The sequence below is a fragment of the Branchiostoma lanceolatum genome, chromosome 6 (assembly GCF_035083965.1).
Source record: "Branchiostoma lanceolatum isolate klBraLanc5 chromosome 6, klBraLanc5.hap2, whole genome shotgun sequence".
NCBI lineage: Eukaryota > Metazoa > Chordata > Leptocardii > Amphioxiformes > Branchiostomatidae > Branchiostoma > Branchiostoma lanceolatum.
In genome coordinates this window covers 9547484-9570306 of record NC_089727.1, presented here as the reverse complement: position 1 = coordinate 9570306, position 22823 = coordinate 9547484, and the positions used below count along the sequence as shown (strand labels likewise).

Here is a 22823-nt window from a genome sequence, read left to right as displayed (position 1 = left end):
CTAAAAAAATATCAGTCTGAACTGCTAGCGCCCATACCAGACAACAAAGTAGAAACTGGCACTGATAACGGAGATCTTATTGTAATAACTGGTGATCACTTTGTAGTCAGCAGGCTGCCTTCACGGGCTGTCCTTCCTGGAAGTACCTATCCTGTCCTTCCTGCCCAAGTGCCCGAAAGTTCAACGCGTAGACCCCCTTTCCCGTTGATGGTGGGATTGTACATCCTCTCATATATTGCTTCTCTAACTAATAAACTACGTGGGATTGTACATCCTCTCATATATTGCTTCTCTAACTAATAACCTACGCACAAAAAGTTTGGAAACTTAACTTTGGTGGATCATATTTCCGTTGTTTCTTGATCAATTTCAATGATTTATATATCATTACAAAGCTTGTGTGATTTTCTTTCCCATGATATCAAACTTGATATGGTTGTAGATTAATGCAACGAGCACCAGACCTACTTATGCGAGCAGGTCACATAAAAAAGTGCCCAGATTACCCTTCTAATATTAAACGCTCCATTCAGTATTTTTTCTTATGCTCGTAGCACATGACTTTTGTACGAGGGCAATATGAAACTTAAATCAACAAAACACATTAATATGAAAGCCAAGGATAGTCTTCATCCAAACAACAAAAAGAATGCGCAAAGGAGCCTCAGTTATGATGAAGGTGGCTTAATATTGAGTACACAAGCCATGTGCTGTCACTACAGCCCGGCACATCCTCCTCATGCTTGTCACCAGTTTTGTTACGCGGTCCCTGCTGGCTATTCTTCCACAAGGAGTCGTCGCAGGTCGACCAGTGTTGTTCTGTTGATCATTCTAGCATGCACAGCTCGCCCAAGCTGATCAGTGATCATGCACAGAGTCTGAGACTGTGTTCAATTGTGTTGAGATCTGGGCTGCAGGAGGGCCATTCTATCCTCTGTATTCCTGCATCCTGGAGGTAGTCTGAAATGACTCTCATTCTGTATGGACGTGCATCATCATCTTGCAGACCTTGCATATTGCAGAGATGTGCTTAGAAATGTGACTGGATTGAGAAAGGTGTTTCTATGTCTTGACACATCGAGGTTGCTTAGGATGATTAGCCTGGTTTTTCCTCTGGCAGTTAAAGTTGTACTGCCCCACACTATGACACTGACTCCAACAAAACAATTAGTCAGTCTATCAGTGCAACAGTCAGCGTAGGGTTCTCCTCGTTGCCCACACTTTCATTTACTCATCCAACAGTCTAAATAAATCCACTCTTATCTGAAGCTGGGAACATAACATTCGTCCATACACTGTTCCATTCACGATGTGGAGGGTTTGGCGCTGCGCTAGGTGCTTGACACTAGCATGGAAATTTGGGCACTTTTTTTCTACAACCCACTCGCGTAAGTAGGCCTGGTGCTCGTTCCACGAGATTGTAATTATAATGAATAATGAGTTGGGTATCATAGGAAAGGAAATAACACAGGCTTTCCAACGATACATACTACATTGAAATTGATTAAGAAACAACGGAAATATGATCAACCAACGTAAAGTTTCCAAACTTTTTGTGCGTAGTTTAATTTGTTCGAACCAGCGGGATTCACGACATGATCTAGGATGTCCGTCGATTCTAGATTGAATGAGTTACGCCACCTACCAAATCAGACAAAAACGATTGTTGCAGCATGACTTGAAATAAAGTCCGAGTAAACTTTGCGGTTATTACCTAGAAATCCCTGTTTCCTGTACCTTTAATGCAGTAATCCTTGCAGATGTAATGGCCTGTAATCCAACGCAATCATTGCTGACTCCTCATCCCCATAAATAATTTGCGTACAAGCGCCCCCTCAGTGACAAATGTTCCACCAATATATCCATGTCACCGCCTTGACATTTCACCTTCATAAAGGAGAAAAGTGATATACATTTCCCCCCTGTGCCTGCCAATCGGTGACGTATAGAGTATTTGAAATTGTCAGAGCCTACGGAGTCTGCTTTGAACTTGGGGATTTGATCTGTTGGGTGCGGTTACTGTGGTTTCATACATCAGTAGGAAGCAATTAAGAATGACTGGGTTCCACGGAAGACCTTGATTTACGGTCGCCATTTCGTTTAGGGTAAATCAGTCAATTTTCCCTCATTATTGTGAGTGCACGGAGGTGCAGCGGTGCTTATGTATGAGAGTGTAATAGACTATATACCGTACCTCTTCAAGCTGGGCCGTTTTATTGAGCCAGGCTAGGGATCAGACATATTTTGTACACTCACGTACGTATACATTTCATTGCTTTGGCAAAAAAGGGACGGATCACTTAAAATGGCGAGTAAATCACATCTTTTTACTTTGAACTTAATTGCACCACGTGTACTCATGGCACGTGTGAAGAATCTTAACAAAAATAATTATGGTTTGCTTAATCTAAGTCTTACACTTGTCTTCTTATGAGATGAATGACAATAATTATGATAGAAATGATAATCATCTAACAATAATAGAGATCAGAGTAAATGAGTAAGATATGGGAGTACTGGTGCGCGCTACATTAGTAGCTCTAGTAATACTGATAACAAATCCATCCAATCGGTAATTTTGAGGTTGAACTGTGTCCATCTCCATTAACAAACAGACTGATCCAAACTTAAAGAGCTTGAGTGGTTTTCATATTGATGACTCCAAACATTTTGCTCCAGCAGCGCAAATTAAACTTACTAAGTTGACGCGTCACTTCTTCAAAGACCAGCACCGGCAGAATTTATATTCTTCTTCTCCTTTTTTTCTTCTGTCATATATGCATTGCTAACTTTGTTTGCGTTTCGGCGCATGCGCGCCGGAACGCATTGTCCTGGCTTTTACCTTCAAGGAAGGAACCAGGGAAGCTTGGTTCAACACTGTGTCGCACACAATAAGACCTTATATGGCAATACGTTCTCAAATCCTTGTATAGCCGTTGCCTTATATGGCAAGAGAGCACGAAAAGGCAGGCAGGCTAGATTTGCATGTGACACAGGACGGCGACCGCATGTAACTGCTACAACTGTTCGGAAATATCATTGCATTGTGGTTTCGGACTTTGATATCCTGAAAAATGACCATATTACATCTATTCCACAAGATTGCAGAAGAAAAAAAACGATTTCGTCAAGAAAACGACCAAAAATCGGCATAAATGATACCATATAGTGAGGTTATAGCAGTACGTTCAGAGTGTTTTACGTACCGCAGCTTGGCCGATCTGGCTACGCGAAGCACTTCGGACCCAGAAGATCCGGGTTCGTGTCCGTGCATGGGTTTTTTTTTGTTCTTTTTAGATATTGAATATCAAAAATATATATTGATATTATATTAATCTATCAATATCATATTTATGAATATCATTTTTTTCATTAATAAATAAAGAAATATTTTATCCTTGTTATTTTTAAATATTCATTTAATATATACAAGGCCTTTGTCTTATGAACAGGACTTCATAGATTCCAAACCCGGCATTCGAATTTTTCTGTTCATTGTAATGGAAAATACCGTGCAGCGGCTCCTATGCGCGGTACGATGATTCTTGCAAAACACTCGCCACTAAACTTCTATCCCCGATGTAAACAGAGGCTCTTGATGTTGTTTGCAAAACAGCGATTCTTTGTTACAGTAGCAAATGCTCCATTGTTCAGTATCGACTTCATTCAGACAACACGGACGTGGAAAGTGGCGCCCCTCGGCACAAAACTATGGGAATTTTCATGAATTTTAGCAAAATTACCCAGGAAAATAAGGAAGAAATGTTGTAAATGCGGAAACCAGAATAATACGGATGAGGTAGCTGTTGATTTGTTTGACATTTGGTAGTCATTTTAGATAGAACCTTAGCTGTTATGAACTTCTATTTCACTTAATTACCATAGTGCTGATGATTCAATGGTGCTTTTTCAAATTTTATGTTTTATTGCGTGCCATGTACATAATTACATTGATAGCTTTTATAATGAGCCTATTATACATTTTACAAATAAGTACAAGTTGTAGGCCAAGACCAGCTTTTTCAAAAGCACTTAAGTTAAGTGACGTAACTTCAAAATTGCTTTCCCCAATCTGCCTTTCTCTATTAAAACAGTACTCATTTCCCAAAATGACAATTTTTCTTATAGACTGAACAGCCCTTGAGTGACTTCCTCTGGCAGATTTTACTTCAAGTAAAGGGAAAAGACAATTTACACTTATAAACGTAGCCGAAACGCCAGCTTTTTTTAAAAGCTCTTGTTACCATTGAGGCATCACAGACGAAATGGCAACTAGTATTAATTTTTCTACCTATCTCGGTTTTCTTGCTTTTTCTAAGTGTTTCATTTACTGTCATGCCTGTCCATTCTCTGATATTATCCCCCCATCCTCCCTGCACCTGCTCCCTGGACGGTTCCTTGCATGAGAGTTTTGGCAAGTCCCGATGACCGTGACAGGGTGGCCGTACCACTCCAGTTTTTTCTTTAGCGCACCCCGTGCAAAAGCGTCCGGACGCAAAAGTGACCGTACAAACCATGACCCGTATACCACGTATACGGGAGGACCAATAAGCCCCTGACAGCGAGACATGTGTGACGCAGGCCAGGAGACTAGGCTACCGTACCTGAAGGACAAAACTAGAAAGGCAATATTTGCAGGAGCAAATGCAACATGTATCGACCAGCCCATGGAAAAAGCGACTGTGGCATCCAGGCTAACGTTTGTTGTATGTTTGCAATGTTGGTATTTCTGCTAAACGTACCGCAAATTTCTGGTGCGTATTTCGTGACCTGTACTGTAACACTGACACAAACCACCGTTAAAAAATGTTGCTAAAGAAAGGATACAGTATATTTTCCCATCTCCCTCCCAATGTCCCCCCGTTCAATAATTACGCGCCACCGGAAAGACAACTCACAGGCCAGCTGCACGTGGCACTTTGGGTCACTGACCTTTAGGTTGTGTTATTTCGGCGTTCGTAGTTGTGAGAGCTTCTACTCGAGAAATTGAGTCGAGCGCTGCCGCGTGTATCTTCAGCCAAATTACCATAGTTTTGAGTGTTGAGCCGCTGACGTATTGTTTGGTACGCTATGTAGGCCCTACTCAAGCTATCTTACGCATTTTCAGTAGCAAATTCTCGTTGCACATATTTTTGACCGTGTTTACACCGCCGTGGACGTAGCTTTACCGACCAATACCGGTACCATCGACCAGTTCAACAAAACAGTGTGCACTCTTTCAAACCTTACTGCAGTTGAACGCCATGCAAAGCTACCAGTCGTCAAGGAGGTTAAAATAAGAAAAACACCTTGTTTAAAACACGCTCTCTCATTGGTTGACCGAATTAGTCCACCTGGCCATATGAATAAAGATGTGACCATATATGTCAACACCATATGTGGTCACATGAGGAAAATAGCCTATCTTCTCACCAAAATACCCTCCAAAATCGTATTTTTAAGTAATGTATGCCAAAAGTGCGAATGGGGTGTTCAATGTACCCCCATAGCAAATTTCAGGTAATTTGGATGTATTTCCAGAGCACAGGAGGCCAAAATGTAGGTTTTTGGTCAGAAAAAAACTCAATAAAATCGTTTTAAAGGCATTTATCCAAAAAAATGAACAAAAACGTCTGGAGGTAATAACTTACTTTGCCTGCATACCAAATTTCAGCTTATTTGGCCCAGGGACGACCGGGATGAATCGATTTCAAGATTTGACAGGAGAAGAAAGAAACATTACAAACACAATATGTACCGCCCATACCTATAGGATTGGCGATACATAATTACACACTAATGTGAAATATAAACTACACACCTGGTTTCAAACTGTTTATTTGATAGCAGTTCTTAACAAAACAGAGGAATGCAAAGTGTACAATGCGTTACAAAAAGGTTCAACTAGCACTAAACCTATTGATATGTATAGTGTGTACAAAAGACCTTTTTGCAAAGAATGTAAAACAAGAAGCAAATCATTCTTTAGTACAAACGTTACGAATTTACAATGTAAATGCCATCGGAGGACAATACATGATTCGACTACCGGTGCTTACAGTACGCCGCATAGACACAAAGGACATTCTTATTTTCTAAACAAAGCAGTTGTTGTAGACGTTCATTAAGTCTGCCAGTGGCTCGTTACTCTGCAAGCAGAGGTTCGGCTCTGGCTTTTTTTGACACGGTTTTAGGCGTTTCTATCGGACTTTCCTTCTTGTCCCGTTTTCTTTATGTCGCCAAGCTGCAGAAACTCTGCTTAGAGAGTAGTGGCTCGTGACTTAAGCTAGAAATGCTAAGCTTAGTAAAAAATTGCTAAAAATAGCTAAGATTGCTAAGTAATGCTAACTAAAAAAGTTGTTTAAAGTTAAAAAGAAAAAAAGGCAAAAGGCAAAATGCTAACTAAAAATGCAAAATATGCTAATAACTACTCAAACTCTCCAACCACCTGCCTTCCTTTCTGGCCCTGTGCCATTGTCTTAGTTCGGGACTCCAAGATATGACACAAGGCAAATTACGTTGTGGTCTAGGTTCCCGACGACCCACTGACCACCACATAAACAGAAAGGACAACCGATGGTAAAAGAATCCAAGCAGTCATAAGCTAAAAGCTTAAAGTTTTAAAAATTTGAAATGCTAACTAAAAATGGTAACTAAGGTAAAAATGCTAAAGCTTACTGAGCTAAAAATGCTAACTAACCTAAAAATGCTAACTAACCTAAAAATGCTAACTCACCTAAAAATGCTAACTAACCTAAAAATGCTAACTCACCTAAAAATGCTAACTCACCTAAAAATGCTAACTAAGCTAAAACAAAAGTATGTAGTAAATGGTTATAATGTCAATGCATGGCACAGAGGTAGCTTTGAACATTTTAGACCGTCTTTTGAAGTTATTTTGCAGCTTAAGGCATCTGTCAGATAGTTGTGTTAATGTGTTAGTGTATTTGTGTTTGTGTGTGCACACGTTACTATGTGAGTGTTTGTTTGGGTGTTTGTGCGTTCCAACGTCAGCCTAAGCCTGGATATAAGTTGACAAAATTTCATTAGGGCTTAGAAGGCTACAAACTGCCTCTGTACCATAAACGGGCATTATCGACATCTACTAAATGTTCAAAAATGCAGAAAAGACTAGATGAAAATCAAAATTAAATTCTAACCTACCTAACCTAACACACAGTAAGATTAACTACATACATCCAAGCCAGGGCCAGACCGGCGAAGCATGTTTGAGAAAACAAATAATGCATATCAACAATATACACAATTTATGGTAAGCAGTACTTTTTAAAACGTTTTCTGCGTTTAACTGTCTTTTGTACAGAATTTCTGTTTCCTGCAAACTATCGACCTGGCCCCGCTTTGGAAATGTGACCTTAGCATAACATACTATACATGATTGCTGTAAATTTGTACACTTTGCATTCTATAAAAGGTAATTAACAAGAACTGTTAGGGGGCATGACAGGAAGTTAAATTCATTTTTGATTGTCGTTTTCCATACCCTTTGTGTACCTGTAGCATTAACAGCCGAGAGAATCATGATCTCTTGATGGATGGGGAGGGTGTTGAGTACATTTTGAGGACACCCCGAGTGACATTGCTGGTGGAGGGTTACAACATTTCAAAAGCAATAGCTACTATTACACACAGGGCTCCAGCCAATTTCTGCAGTATACAAGCCCGATGCGTGTCAGATTCAGTTTTTGTGACTATGTCGACAGCCGAGATTGCTCTCGGAGTAATTGCAAAGTTCGGCGTTTCAAAGATCAGGGATTTTCCTGGTTCTGTTAGTTCACAACTACTCAGGCTCTCCAACCACCTGCCTTCCTTTCTGGCCCTGTGCCATTGTCTTGGTTCGGGACTCCAAGATATAACACAAGGCAAATTATGTCGTGGTCTAGGTTCCCGACGACCCACTGACCACCACATAAACAGAAAGGACAACAGATGGTAGAAGGACCCAAGCAATCATAAGCTAACAGAACCAGGAAAGTCCCCGTTCTCTGAAACACTGAACTTCACAGTCACTCCGCAAACAATCTCAGCCATCGACACAGGCACAGAAACTGAACCAGCCACACATAGGGCCTGTGCACAACAGAAACGGGCTGAAGCCCTGCATGCAAAAGCAGCCATCACTCACAAAATGCCCCAACCCCCTATCAACAACATCACTCAAGATGTCAACGAAACATGTCAAGCACCCTACCATCAACCAAGAGATTGTGATCATCCCTGCCGACAATGCCTCAGGTACACAAAGTGAACTGTACGTTCAGTTAACGCTATGAAAGCAACGTAAAAAATAATTAACTTCCTATCATGCCAAATTATGACAAGTCATTCCAGCCCAGTGGAAACATTTTGCACTTCCAGGTCCTCTGGCAGGGTGTACATACGCGCACCGGTCTTTCTAGACTTCACGGTGGAGATGGCGTACTTGGCGTTGGACGAAAACCTCTCAGCAGAATAAGTCCTTAGAGATGTCTCCTTCCAAGCATCTTTAAGCTACAAGAAAGTCAAATTACACAGACCAATTAGGACAAAACAGCCAGACTAACATCTTCTTGCTACTCCAAATGTAACATGCAAAATAAGGCACTAGGATGCTTTATGCTGGAGTGGAAATGGTGACCGAAGTCATGCAGAAGTAAGATGAAATGTAAAACTCAGGTCAAACTGTCGGTAATCAGGACTTGACTAGTCCAAATTGGTGGAACTGGCAGACTGGCATGAGTAAACTCAGTTCAAAGATTATCAGGTGCCACTGGCCTGAACGAAAAGTCGTCACAGTCAAGTCGGAGTTAGTTGTACAGATTCTGCTCACAGTACCATGTTAATCCAGTCAACAGTCTCCGATCCTCTTCTTCTTCAATCCGTTCTATTTCAGCAGCACGGGGCCAGGGTGTACACACAGACATCAGCTGCAACAAACACAAAAGGCTCAACGGCTGTTCAATGGTATTGGGAATGTGACGTACAATTAGAACTGGACACCTCAGATAAACAGACAAAATTTGTGCATCACCAAAAATTCAAATACAAGATGTATAAACTGAAGACCAGTGCCAATGCACAAACAATAAGTATGTCCAATTACAAAATGTCATGAATCCTATCACCATCAACTAATTCTAAGCAGAGCCTGCTGTCAACCAATTCTAAGCAGAGCCTGCTGTCAAACAATTATACAGCACAGGTAATGCTCACCTTATTAAATGTGGTACGAGCAGATTCTCTTGAAGCCTCCTCGGCTAAGTGATGCCCTGGATGTTGTCGCAAAGAACCTTCAGTGTTGCTGCCCAGGTTCATGCACGGTCCAGACATATTTGTCAATGGCTCCTCACCATTGCTGGAACAAACACAAAACACAATCGCAAGTGAGAATGTGGTATACAATAATTACTGGACACCTGTGATAAAAAGATAAAACAAAAAGTGCATGTAACCACCAAAATTTCCAACCGATATATTAAAGTTCCAACCATGTAGTGCGACAAGCATTTTTTGTGAAGCATTGTTCAAATGGACAATCAAATTTCCTAAGAGTAAAAACAAAGACTGTTGTTCTCTACAGTTGAAACGTGGTGTTGGCAATCAAATAACCTTTTAACAATTAAAAATCCGTCCGAAGTTGGCCATGGGGGTATGCCGAAGTTATGGCACCCTCCGTTACATAATTTTCTTTAATGAATTCTACCAACACAGCTTCATTGAGACGCTAAACTTGACAGCTTATACGCTTTAATGCAGAGCCTGCGGTCTCACAATACAGTAAAGTCAGTAACTTACCGCTTCGGATGTCGTGGCCGCGCCGGAAGATCCGCCATAAAGGCAATCTACAACGTGTAGATGTGAGACTGACCCCGTTCATCCATAGCAGTAGCCACGGCTGGAAGGACCGCAAACCATGGACGAACAGTTACGGAGAGGAGAGGGGCCAGTCCCGCAGGCGGACTGCAATATCAACGCCGGGTGGGCAGCCCCGGACGGTCTCGAGCAAAAGAGACAGGACGGCCTTTCCAAACTTGAGATGGCCGTGAGTGAAGCTCGCCAGTCTGGTAACATGCATATAGCACAGTGCGCCACTCCGCGTGTGGAAAATTACTGGCATTTCATTGGTCCGATTGCTGGCTTGTGATTGGTTGGAAAAATGCACTTTTTAGAAGTCCCCCATTGGTTGTCATTGATGATGTCCTTCCCCGGATTGGTTACCTGTCTGATGAGATTAATAGAGTCTTTCACCCAATTGGTCATCTGTGCTAATTCGATTCAATTGTCACAACGCAAGCATCAGTCGCACCTGAGACGTCTAGACGTGGCCCCAGACAAGACAACATCCTGGCGGCTAGAAGTCATTTGGACTGGAACTAGTTCACTATAGCAGACGTATTTCATCATGCTGCTTTTTTAGATCGCATTTATTAATTTGTTTCTGATTTGAAGGACCTAAGTTATGCTACGTTTTCTGTTTTATGTGTGGGTCACCACCAGCATGGTCTGTGGTCCACGTGCCAATCAAATCAAATCAAATCAAGTAACAGCGCATGACCTTTGATAGCGATTGATAGCAGTACTGCAGCTGATCGGACTAGTTTATATTTTGGTGTCCTATAGGCTATAGCTGGAAAATACTAGTTAGACGCAGATTATACGTTTTCTCCTTAGTTTTGACCCCAGATTTCTCGGCTATCGCTATATATGTACACTATCATTATTTTGCCTGAAATGCCCGTTCACTCGTAACTATTTTTGATAGCGCAGTTTTGGTAGTCGAGTCGAGCACACTTGAGGCAAGGCGGCTTTATCAATAACGTTATCTGATTAAAGGCATCCAGAGCATTTTATGAGGCTTGAAACTTGAATAAAAAAACCCTCACATTTCTAGTCATTCCTACACATAGTAAGTTTCAATAACACTATACAAATGCATATCAACACTAGAAAGGCAACATTTGAACGAGCAAATGCAACATGTATCGTCCATTACCCTCCCCATGCATGCTAAAAGCGACTTTTCTAATGCAAAAATGGAGCATTCCAAGATAACTACTATAAAATAAGACCATGTAATGACCATTGTAAATATCCACGTGATCTAGGCTAACGTTTGTTGTATGTCTGCAATGTTGGTATTCGAATAAAGAATTGAATTGAAGACCAGTCAGAAATGAATCTCTCCCAATTTGAAACCCTATGCATGGATGGGCTTTTCAAGGCACCCATGTTCATTCTCCATCACAATGCAAAAATTAACTCCGAAAATCATCCCATGGCAAAACAATCTGCCTAAAAGTGAACTATTGCAAAGTCATATTCCAGGCCCGAAACGGAACGTGTGTCCTATATGAAAGAATAGATTACAGGAACTAACATCCATCATCATATTACCGCTACTAATCATAATAACGCCAAATCTAAAAAGCGATAATTTTTTAGAGATCTACTGATGCAGCAACAGTAATTTCCGAGGTATGCATACTTTAGACATCAATATGTTTGATACACTCTAAAAAAGGCATCAATAACGAGGCATTCGAAGACGACGAGGTCAAATATTTTCGATCCCTTATCATGACATGCTGGCGCGTCGTAGGAAGAGCATATCATCACGTTATCGCACGTTGTTCGCTGGATTTGGATATAATAATCGCACGTGCTTCCAGCTCAAGACGATTATTTAAACAACAGGAAAATAAACGTTCTTTTACTGGCCTTCAACTCGTGTCAAAGTGTGATCTATCGTCAAGAACGGTTGTTTACTAGCCGTATAAACTGCAGTTGACCCGGCGCAAAAAAAAAAAAAAAAAAAAAAAAAAATAGATCGTCGCTATTTTTATTGTTTTCGCCCGAGACTAGCTCCTACCCCGTAAATATACATAAATAAAGGTGCCAATCTTCCCCACCAACCTCTACTTTGAGAGTAGGCTACCAGTATGCACGCTCTTTTGAAAGCCGCCACCCATTGCCCCACATATGTCAGATAGAAAGCTGGACAATCAAAAGATTACGATCTCCACCCATTCAGTGTATGTCATATAGCCCCTGTTGGACACTTGGGGACTGTTTTACACAGAATAGGCAACCTTGGTACCATTTGCAAATGTCACTTTTTCAGATATAAGGACACATCATTAGTTTTTATCCAAGCTGACATGATTTGACCCACTGAAAAGGTTATCACAACTTATCATGTCGGTGTCCCACCTGTCACAAAACATGTCATGACAAATTGACAGACAAAACCACTTTTACCATGTTGTGACTACAGAATGAAACAAGGCCGAAGACGCTATAATATCGTCACAGTATATCTTATAGTAACTGCTCTAAAACAAAACAACGGATCGGAAACGCAATACAACAAGTTTGCCGCGTTACATTTGTAACGAGAAAACGAGAAAAAAGCGGCATAGAAACAAATCTAAATTTGTGAACATGTGCTAGCTGGACTTTGCATATGTATGTATGGCTATTCATTCATGTATTGTTTACTAATTTTTCCTATTTACATATTTTGATTAGTCTGGGACTAACTTACTAGTAGGTCGTTTTTGTCTGGCTTCTTTTTGTGTTTATTTTCAGTATCGGAGTCCCCACCCCCGTTACACCCTCAGTGGTTTATCCCTACAAAATCATGTTCGTGTACATGTACTTCATATATGTAGGTATCTGTTCAAACTGTTGAAAACTGAATCTCAACACGTTATAAGATTCGCAGTTACAGCTTTGGAGGGAAAAAAACACATCACTGTTTTGGAGCAGCCACACCCACTTTTGATGAACGGACTGCCCCCAACTCTCGCGTTGTTTGTCACCCAACGAGAGTTCGCGCTCCAAACGAAGATGGCGGTGGACTCCTGCATGTTACGCGCCGATTTGAGGCACAAGACATGGTCACGTAAAAACTCAATAGTCCTCGAACGAAAGGCCAAATCATGCATATAAATGTGTCCTCGTAATGTCAAGACGTTCCTAAAGCCCCTGCAATAAAGCGGGGTATCTAAACTTCTCCAAGAAGCAAGATTTCTCGAGTTAAAGATGACACATTTTCCAAGGTTTTCCCTATGGTTTAAGTATTACACTCCGGACCAAGAACGCACCATATGGGGGTTTCGCGGCATGCGGTTTGAGGGCGACACTTAACTGTTTCCGGGTCACACTCAGCGTGACGGCAGAATACTGGCAAGACAAAGCAAAAGAAATGTTTCGTGTTGATTCTGATGACAGTTGACTGTGTTCGGGCGGGAAGCGCGCAAGGAGGCGGCCCACTGTAGTACACGTTTTAAAGTAACGTTAACGATGGCATTGTATATAATGTTCTGGCACACTTTCTAGTTATACTGTTAAAATTTTTGGCTTTTATACCCTCCGAATTATAACTGAAAATCGTTCCATGGACAACGTTAAGATTGCATTATCAAACGGGTTATACCCGCCAACTAAATACAGGCTTGATACGGTTCTTTAGCAAAACTTCGTAAGTGTTCTATAACATACTTAAAATACTTTTCCGTTTCACGTCTGTGCCTATATGGGTGTACACACGCCCTTCAGAAGGCAAGGTTAAAATTGGGTATGACCCAATTCTAAAATGAAAACTTTTCGTTTGACACCTGTGCCTATATGGGTATACACACGCCCTTGAGAAAGCAAGGTTGAAATTGGGTCAATGAAATGACCCAATTCTAAAAGGAAAACTTTCCGCCCTACGTCCGTGCCTATATGGGTGTACACACGCCCTTGAGAAGGCGAGGTTAATATTGGGTCAATGGAATTATTAATGACCCAATTCTAAAAGGAAAACTTTCCGTCCTACGTCCGTGCCTACATTGTTGTACACACGACCTTGAGAAAGCAAGGTTGAAATTGGGTCGATGGAATGACCCAATTCTAAAATGAAAACTTTTACGTTTGACGCTCGTGCCTATATGGGTGTACACACGGCCTTGAGAATGAAGGTTGAAAATTGGGTCAATGAAATGACCCAATTCTCAAATGAAAACTACATGTATTCTGTTTTACGTCCGTGCCTATATGGGTGTACACACGCCCTTGAGAAGCCAAGGTTGAAATTGGGTCAATGGAAAGACCCAATTCTAAAATAAAGTACTTTTCCGTTTGACGTCCGTGCCTATATTGGAGTACAGATGCCCTTGAGAAGCCAAGGTTGACATTGGGTCGATGGAATGACCCAATTCTATAATCAAAGACTTTTCCGTTTGACGTCCGTGTCTATATGGGTGTACACACGCCCTTGAGAAGCCAAGGTTGAAATTGGGTCAATGGAAAGACCCAATTCTAAAATAAAGTACTTTTCCGTTTGACGTCCGTGCCTATATTGGAGTACAGATGCCCTTGAGAAGCCAAGGTTGACATTGGGTCGATGGAATGACCCAATTCTATAATCAAAGACTTTTCCGTTTGACGTCCGTGCCTATATGGGTGTACACACGCCCTTGAGAAGCCAAGGTTGAAATTGGGTCAATGGAAAGACCCAATTCTAAAATAAAGTACTTTTCCGTTTGACGTCCGTGCCTATATTGGAGTACAGATGCCCTTGAGAAGCCAAGGTTGACATTGGGTCGATGGAATGACCCAATTCTATAATCAAAGACTTTTCCGTTTGACGCCCGTGCCTATATGGGTGTACACACGGCCCTGAGAAGCCAAGGTTGAAATTGGGTCAATGGAATGACCCAATTCTAAAATGAAAACTTTTCCGTTTGACGTCCGTGTCTATATGGGTGTACACACGGCCCTGAGAAGCAAAGGTTGAAATTGGGTCAATGGAATGACCCAATTCTAAAATGAAAACTTTTACTTTGACGCCCGTGCCTATATGGGTGTACACACGCCCTTTAGCCGGCGTCAATATTCATGCGAGCGTCGGCCGAATTCGTAAATCGCCCAAAGCTCGCCGAATTTCAAAATCGCCCGAGCATATTTGGATCAATTTGATTTCTAAAAATCGACCGAAGCCCGCATAATCGACAGAACGTCGGCCGTCCTTCGGCCGAAAATACCCATTTGGAGCTCGCCGACACGTCGGCCGAGCTGAATTCTTGATTTGTGACGGGGGTTTTTAAAAGAAGGCAAGGTTGACATTGCGTCAATAGAACGAGGGCATTGTATATAATGTCCTAACACACTTTCTAGTTTACACTGTTTTCAGCTCTTATACCCTGAAAATCATAGCTAAGAGCGTTTCTTAAGAACGTTTAGAATTGCATTATCAAGCGGGTTCTATCCGCTAACTTAAGACGGGAAACTCTTGTTTGGAAAAGTTTGTAAGTTCTATTCCATACGTGTGAGTTTTCATTGTTAGGAACTTACGGTCGTACACTATAAGGACGGAATGTTTTTTGCACTCTTAGTGGCTTTTGTGTAATTTATACCCATATAACGTACTTTCCAAGCAGAGGTCGTGGGGGAAGATTGACTTTTTTTATCATATGCCTCGTTGGTTATACACCCACATAGGACGGACAATTCTTTTACGTCCGAACTGTGGCGATCCTTTGAAGCGGTTTCAACTTTGCACTCTTAAGGGATTGTTTCTATATACTGGTCCAATTTCAACCTTGCATTCTACATGTAAAGGGCGTGTTCATACCCCTACAGGCACGGACGTAGGACGGAAAAGTTTTCATTTTAGAATTGGGTCATTCCATTGACCCAATTTCAACCTTGCCTTCTCAAGGGCGTGTCTACACCAATATAAGCACGGACGTCAAACGGAAAGTCTTTTATTGAAGAATTGGGTCATTCCATTGACCCAATGTCAACCTTGGCTTCTCAAGGGCGTGTGTACACCCATATAGGCACGGACGTCAAACGGAAAGTCTTTTATTTAAGAATTGGGTCATTCCATTGACCAAATTTCAACCTTGCCCTCTCAAGGGCGTGTGTACACCAACATAGGCACGGTGTAGGACAGAAAGGTTTTTATTATAGAATTGGGCCATTCCATTGACCCAATTTCAACCTTGCCTTCTCAATGGCGTGTGTACACCAACATAGGCGCGGACGTCAAACGTAAAAGTTTTCATTTTAGAATTGGGTCATTCCATTGACCCAATGTCAACCTTGGCTTCTCAAGGGCGTGTGTACACTCATATAGGCACGGACGTAGGACGGAAAAGTTTAAGTTTTAGAGTTGGGTCATTCCATTGACTCAATTTCAACCTTGCATTCTCAAGGGCGTGTGTACACCTACATAGGTACGGCGTAGGACAGAAAAGTCGTTGATTATAGAATTGGATCATTCCATTGACCCAATGTCAACCTTGGCTTCTCAAGGGCGTGTGTACACCCATATAGGCACGGACGTCAAACGGAAAGTCTTTTATTTAATAATTGGGTCATTCCATTGACCCAATTTCAACCTTGCCCTCTCAAGGGCGTGTGTACACCAACATAGGCACGGACGTAGGACGGAAAAGTTTTTATAATAGAATTGGGTCATTTCATTGACCCAATTTCAACCTTGCCTTCTCAATGGCGTGTGTACACCAACATAGGCACAGACGTCAAATGGAAAAGTTTTCATTTTAGAATTTTGGGTCATTCCATTGACCCAATTTCAACCTTGCCTTTTCAAGGGCGTGTGTACACTAATAAAGGCACGGACGTCGAACGGAAAAAGTTTTCATTATAGAATATTGGGTCATTCCATTGACCCAATGTCAACCTTGCCTTTTCAAGGCCGTGTGCACACCCATATAGGCACAGACGTCGAACGGAAAAAGTTTTCATTATAGAATTTTGGGTCATTCCATTGACCCAATGTCAACCTTGGCTTTTCAAGGCCGTGTGTACACCAATATAGGCACAGACGTCGAACGGAAAAGTTTTTATTATAGAATTGGGTCATTCCATTGACCCAATTTCAACCTTGGCTTCTCAGGGGCGTGTGTACACCCATATAGACACGGACGTCAAACGGAAAAGTACTTCATTTTAGAATTGGGTCATTCCATTGACCCAATGTCAACCTTGACTTTTCAAGGGCGTGTGTACACCCATATAGGCACGGACGTCAAACGGAAAAGTTTTGATTTTAGAATTGGGTCATTCCATTGACCCAATTTCAACCTTGCATTCTCAAGGGCGTGTGTACACCCATATAGGCACGGGCGTCAAATGGAAAAGTTTTCATTTTAGAATTGGGTCATTCCATTGACCCAATGTCAACCTTGGCTTCTCAAGGTCGTGTGTACACCCATATAGGCACGGGCGTCAACGTAAAAGTTTTCATTTTAGAATTGGGTCATTCCATAGACCCAATTTCAACCTTGCTTACTGCTTCTGAGCATATACAAGCTTACCGCAGCGAGCACAGACACTTTTGGTGACGTATGCCCGGTAGGTGTCGTCTGTTCCGTACTGGGCGCCCAGTAAGGATCAGTAAGGAGCCGGTTAATTTGCACTGCATGACAAATTATAAAATAAGAAAAGTATTCTAACATATCTTTGGAAAGAACGTGAAGATTGACCATACTTCCGCGTTCGGCCGCAAGCCTTTCTGCTACGACCCGGAAGTAAATTACGCCTGATAATGCTGAAACGGTAGCACGGAAACCCCCATGCAGTGCGAAATCTACGACAGAATTTAACACAAGAAGGCTCATTTGGGGCCAACTTTGAGTGTGCAAGTCTCGTTCGAAAATTATATTTGGATCTCAAAGTGTATCGCAGGACCTTGGACAGCTTCTTGACATTACGGGGACACATTTATATGCATGATTTGGCCTTTCGTGCGAGATCTATTGAGTTTTTACGCGACCATGTCTTGTGCCTCAAATCGGCGCGTAACATGTAGGTAGTCGCGCATTTCTTCGAACTAAAATAAACTTCTCAGCGCTTCGGGGGCAATCAATCGGTGACGTCTTTGTTTGAGACCATTGCTGGGGCGGTCAGTTATTTTACTTCTCCAATTCACCGCAGGGGAAGGCGATTTCTTCCGTTTCCCACCGTCCGAGAGCCGGGGCCCTGTCTTGTGGAGTGGGCGGGCTGTAGACCGTGTCGGACCGCCGACTAGAGGATCCTTGACGCTCGGTGCTTTCGCATTCAGCTTAACGCTGCTGTTGACGTTGCTGACGTGACCGTCGCGATGACAATATCATAAAGGCCTTAGCAGATATCATATCATATCACATCAACTGAAGTCTGGAAAGCGTATCAGAAGTATCATCGTTGCAAGGCCTGTAAACAACGTCGGCCGATCTCCGAGAAAAAGCGACTCAAGCTCTGCAACCCCGGTAGGTTTTCAAAAATTCCACGCTTTGTTTACGTTTGCGAGGTTGCAATATTGATAATTATTGCGAAATGTGCAACAGCTAGAGTAAAATCCTATGATTGATTGGATGATAAGATTAAGAACTTACCAATGAATGTCAATGACAGGTAACGTTAACTGATATCTTAAAATAATTTTGGGTAAGTCTGGCAATGCTAGCTAGGGATATGTATTGTTACAAGAAGGTTTATGATCATTATCTTATTTGTCCAACCGTAACGTAATCATACGTTAGCGACCCTACAATTTGTGTATGTACATGGTAACCGAGAGCACTTGGTGTCAACATTTGTAGTAATTTAATTAGATTTACTGCGTTAACCAATGGGAATGACTCAACAGAAACAATTTGTTAAGTGTAACGTCAACATAAACAAAAGTGAAGGACTTAAACCAAGGAGGATTAAGCCTCCTTGCTTCAAACAACCCCCCATTTTCGCTAACAGTTTCTTGTAGTCGCTTTACAAAGCTAAAGGTGGAAAAGTAACGTTACTTATAAAATAAATTTCTATTCCCCTTTAGTTTTATAGATTGACAAATAGCTAAATAGATAATATTTAGGCGAAGAGTCTTTGACTAGTTTTACAACTACTTGAACGAGGTTCTTGAGTTTTATTTTATAATATAATTACGTAGAAGGGCTGTAGTGGTACTTTAAGTGTTTCAATTGTCAGACTCAGAGACATTTTTAATATTGTTCACATAGTTCGATGTTATGTGAAAATGTTTTCGTAACCTGAATTCATTTTTTTTTCATCATTCACAGCAACAAACATGTCAGATTACAATGACACAGTGGTGGCGGCACAGGAGGGGCAGGGGGTACGGCTGCCCCCCCCCCCCCCCCCCGGAAAATATGTTGGGGGGCGAAGCTGAAACCCTTCTATATCTTTTCACTAATAGAGATTTTCTTCACTTTAAAATATGTCGGGAGGGCTTGAGGGCGTCGCATCCCAAAACTCAAGCTGAAACCCGTCTGTATTTTTTCACATATAGAGATGTCATTAAACTTAGCTTACTTTATACGCAGAATTTGCCCCTCAAAAATCAGGAAACAGTGTTTCAAGGGGTCAAAAATTTTAATTTTCCCGCGGGAGCATGTCGTGCCTCGTCCGAAAAAATATGTTGGGAGGGCACCTTTCTCCCAAAATCAAACTGAAACCCTTCTGTATTGCTTTTTACAAATAGAGATGTCATTAAATTTAGCTTACCGTTACCCTTCCAGGAAAATTTGCCCCTCAGAATGCAGGAAATAGCATTTCAGCGGGTCTAGATTTCAAAATTTTCCGGGGGAGCATACCTCTGGGCCCCCCTAGCGCGACGCCCCGCGCCTTCTGCACTTGTCATAGTGAACATTTCATATCAAATATTCCCCCCCCATACAAAATTTCGTGCCGCCGCCTCTGTGACATTACTGATTATTATATTGTTAACAATTACATTGCAGCCACAAATGGTTGGGAAAAAGGATTAGTTAGTGCCTACCTGTAGATTGTCCTTTTGCTGGGATAAGTGGGCGTAAATTCTGAACGACCTTTGTTTGATAGTTATTCGTCTCGCGTGGGCTGAACATTGCCAGTGGACTTCTAAATCCTCTATCCTTTTTCAATATGAATGACTACTCCTGACCTTGTTGGCTGACAAGAGATTTGGGATGGCACAGATTTCCAGGCACCTCTGACCCACTTCTGGAGCCAAATGTCCATATAAGGTCGTGTGTGGGAAGTGGTCCGTCATTTGTCTTGATACTGGCTGAAGGATTGGCAGAAAATGTGATCACTGTGCACATGGGTACATAATTTCCTATTAGAAACAAAGTTTCCTTCCTGTCATACTGTACTAGGGAGGGTTCCCGGAAAAGGCTGGCCAGTCTACCAGGCCTGGTTACCAAATTCAAAACAGATGTCCCATGCTTAGAATTGTGCATGCATATATGGGTTAGTGCATTTCTATGTTTATGTTTGCATGAATAGTGTGGCAGTAGGCAGTTTGTGTGAATGTGTGTTCTACTAATAGATGTATAGTGTGTTGTTTGTCACTTTGTGCTGTTCTTTTCTTTCATTGCTCCTCCATTCCACTCCAGTGGTCCCACCCCCAGCAATATTTATAAGTATCTGTTGCCTTCCTTCTGATGCACCCACAGGTGGTATTACCACTGACCCAGTTTTCCTCTAGGAAATTCTATTAGAGGACAAACCTCCATGCATACCCCTGGGGGCCTAGAAATGGTAGCCTGGTAAGGTAGCCAGTCCCGGTAGACAGGCCAGCGTTTTCCACGAACCCGTATCAGGGACTACTTCTTGGAAAGGGATAAAAGGAGGCATTCGCTAAATGTTCAAAGCTCGGGTGGGCACACAAAGTGCATTACTGACAGATGATCTGTATTGTTAATGGTGTGATGATTTCGCAGTGGAAGAGTCACTGCAAGAACTGCCAACATAAAACCATCCCAAATATTTTCAATATTTACAAGTATTCTAATGACTTGTATGCTAGTGCATGTGACAGATTGTGACCTTGTACCTTGAACGAGTGATCGGTGATGTCATCTTGGGAGACAATGGGTTCATCTGCACCACTCAGTCCGGTCTTCCATAAGCAATCGAAGCTCTTTTGTAGATTGGTCACTGAGCCCAGCATCCCTTTTTAGATTGTCAATGAGGGTTGTGATGTTTGGTTTCAAAGTTTGTTTTCAGTTCAGTTCATCATATGTGATTTTAAATTGTAGAGCCCCTTGTGTTATTTTAGCTTACTAAAGTGTAAATTGTATTTTGTTAGGTGCATAAATTGTTTCTGAAAACTACAAGTTGTTGGCCGGTATTTCGATTGTATATATATCCCTAAGATCCCTTGCCTGAAAACACCCAATAATCTTGAAACATTTGGAAAGTAAAGCCGCTCGACTTAACAGATTTTACTGGTTGGATTTGGCTTTTTCCTCAAAATGTAATCCCCAGGAGAAAAAGGCTGATGCTTTATCCAAACAAGGCGATTATAACCTCCTTGAATTAAGCTGAATTCCTATACAGACAGTGCCTGATAATGGATGCATGCATCTTACAGTACATGTATGTGCCTTTTGTGGGTGTGGCATGAATAAGATGGGTGTGGTCACTGCGTTGCTAAAGATCACCTGTCATGACTTCTGTCCCCACCTGTGTACACACAGTTAACAAACTATACTGTCTCAACTGGAATTGGTTGTGACATGAATTAGAAAAAAAGTTGTTAGTAAACTTCTTGAGCCTAGGCAATGTAAAAAGCTTGAGGTCAGTTGCCTTAAGGTCAAAAAAGCTGGATGTCAATTACCTTAAGGTCAATTAGTTGCAATTTGTAAAAAGCTGGATGTCAATTACCTTAAGGTCAATTGCCTTAGGGTCACTCTTAAGGAAAATTCACTTGTTAGTTTAACACAAATATTTTGACAGTATAGACTATAAGGCATTGTTCAACTTCTCAAGGCATGAATACATGTACATCTGGGCTGGAGCTTGGAAGTATGGGTGCATGTGCACTTTTTTATGCACACAAAATTACAGGTCCTGGAGCTATATATATATATGCACCTAATTTTTGACTGGGGGCACCGATGCACCTAGCTATTTTTGTAGGGTTAGGTGATAAAAGTGCTGTACTGTTATACTAGTATGCATTATATAGCATATTTTCCAATTTAACTTTTGGTGTCAGAGAAAATAACAAAGTTCTGAAGAAAGGCAGTAAGATTCGTATTAAGGTTTTGTTGCCATTGAACTGAATTTTGTCTGTGTCTCTACTCAACCAGTTAAGCTCACTGAAGAGCTACTCCTCTACTGGTTGTGAAAGAAAAGACACTTAATGTATGTACTGAGTATTTATTTATTGTACGGGGTAGATTCCCCTAGCTCTTTTCGACAAGCACAGTAAACAGTGGACCATGGCTTAACAATCCATCCTAAGGACTGCAACCCTTTCCAGTAGCGTGCATGTTGAGTGAGCAACACAGCCAGGATTTGAACTCACGGCTTCTTGGTCCAGAGGCAGGCCTACTTTAACCAAGTTGGCACTCCCCACAATTAATGTACACACAATCAGTTGCATATTTCGATGTGGCTTCAGGCTACGAATGAGGTTATTTAATGTGACCTACAAAGAATCTATTCATGACCTACATGTTAACTGGGTGATAATATTGATATATACTCTTTGTTTTGTGCATGAAATTGTTATTGACTGTAACACCTGAAATATTGTCATACATATTTACATGTACAATTGCAGAACGTATATCCTGGTGTTATGCTCAAAATCATTGAGCTGTACTGGTACTCCGATTACTAGCCAGCTGTGTTTTGTGTAATGATATACACACTGTTGCATATAAACACTCAGTTATGTAGGATGTCTGTCTCGAACAGGATATGCTCATATGCAACATTGTTCAGCCAAGAAATAACAAAAACGTTATCATGGAGATAAAAAGGAATGTTCAGAATCAGGTAAGACAGTTGCTTAAATCATCCATCCAGAAATGTTTTGTGCATTTATGAATTTGTCAGAA

At 41.5% G+C, this 22823-nt stretch overlaps 2 protein-coding genes across 7 annotated transcripts in view; one reads left to right on the top strand and one right to left on the bottom strand.

Moving 5' to 3' along the window:
- Nucleotides 1-5801: 5801 nt before the first annotated feature.
- Nucleotides 5802-10268, bottom strand: LOC136436469 (uncharacterized). Of its 2 annotated transcripts, XR_010756051.1 has the most exons (5): nt 9775-10268; nt 9193-9334; nt 8815-8906; nt 7264-8490; nt 5802-7143 (listed from the first exon to the last, which is right to left on the bottom strand). XR_010756051.1 is itself a non-coding variant. In XM_066430469.1 (4 exons), the coding sequence occupies exons 1-4, from the start codon at nt 9810-9812 to the stop codon at nt 8460-8462; spliced, it is 303 nt and encodes a 100-aa protein (XP_066286566.1). In that variant the 5' UTR covers nt 9813-10239; the 3' UTR covers nt 5802-8459. The 2 variants fall into 2 exon arrangements, 1 of the variants encoding a protein (XP_066286566.1); XM_066430469.1 differs by having other exon boundaries at nt 5802-8490; nt 9775-10239.
- Nucleotides 10269-12767: 2499 nt separating this feature from the next.
- LOC136436467 (WD repeat-containing protein 17-like) overlaps nt 12768-22823 on the top strand; it is a 53711-nt gene continuing 43655 nt past the window's right edge. For 4 of the 5 annotated variants that reach the window (XM_066430467.1, XM_066430465.1, XM_066430464.1 and 1 more), the window contains exons 1-2: nt 12768-12848; nt 17807-18245. The gene's annotated coding sequence lies outside the window, so the exon portion shown is untranslated. Of the gene's footprint in view, nt 12849-17519; nt 18246-22823 lie in introns of those variants that run through there. The other variant, XM_066430463.1, reaches the window with a different exon arrangement.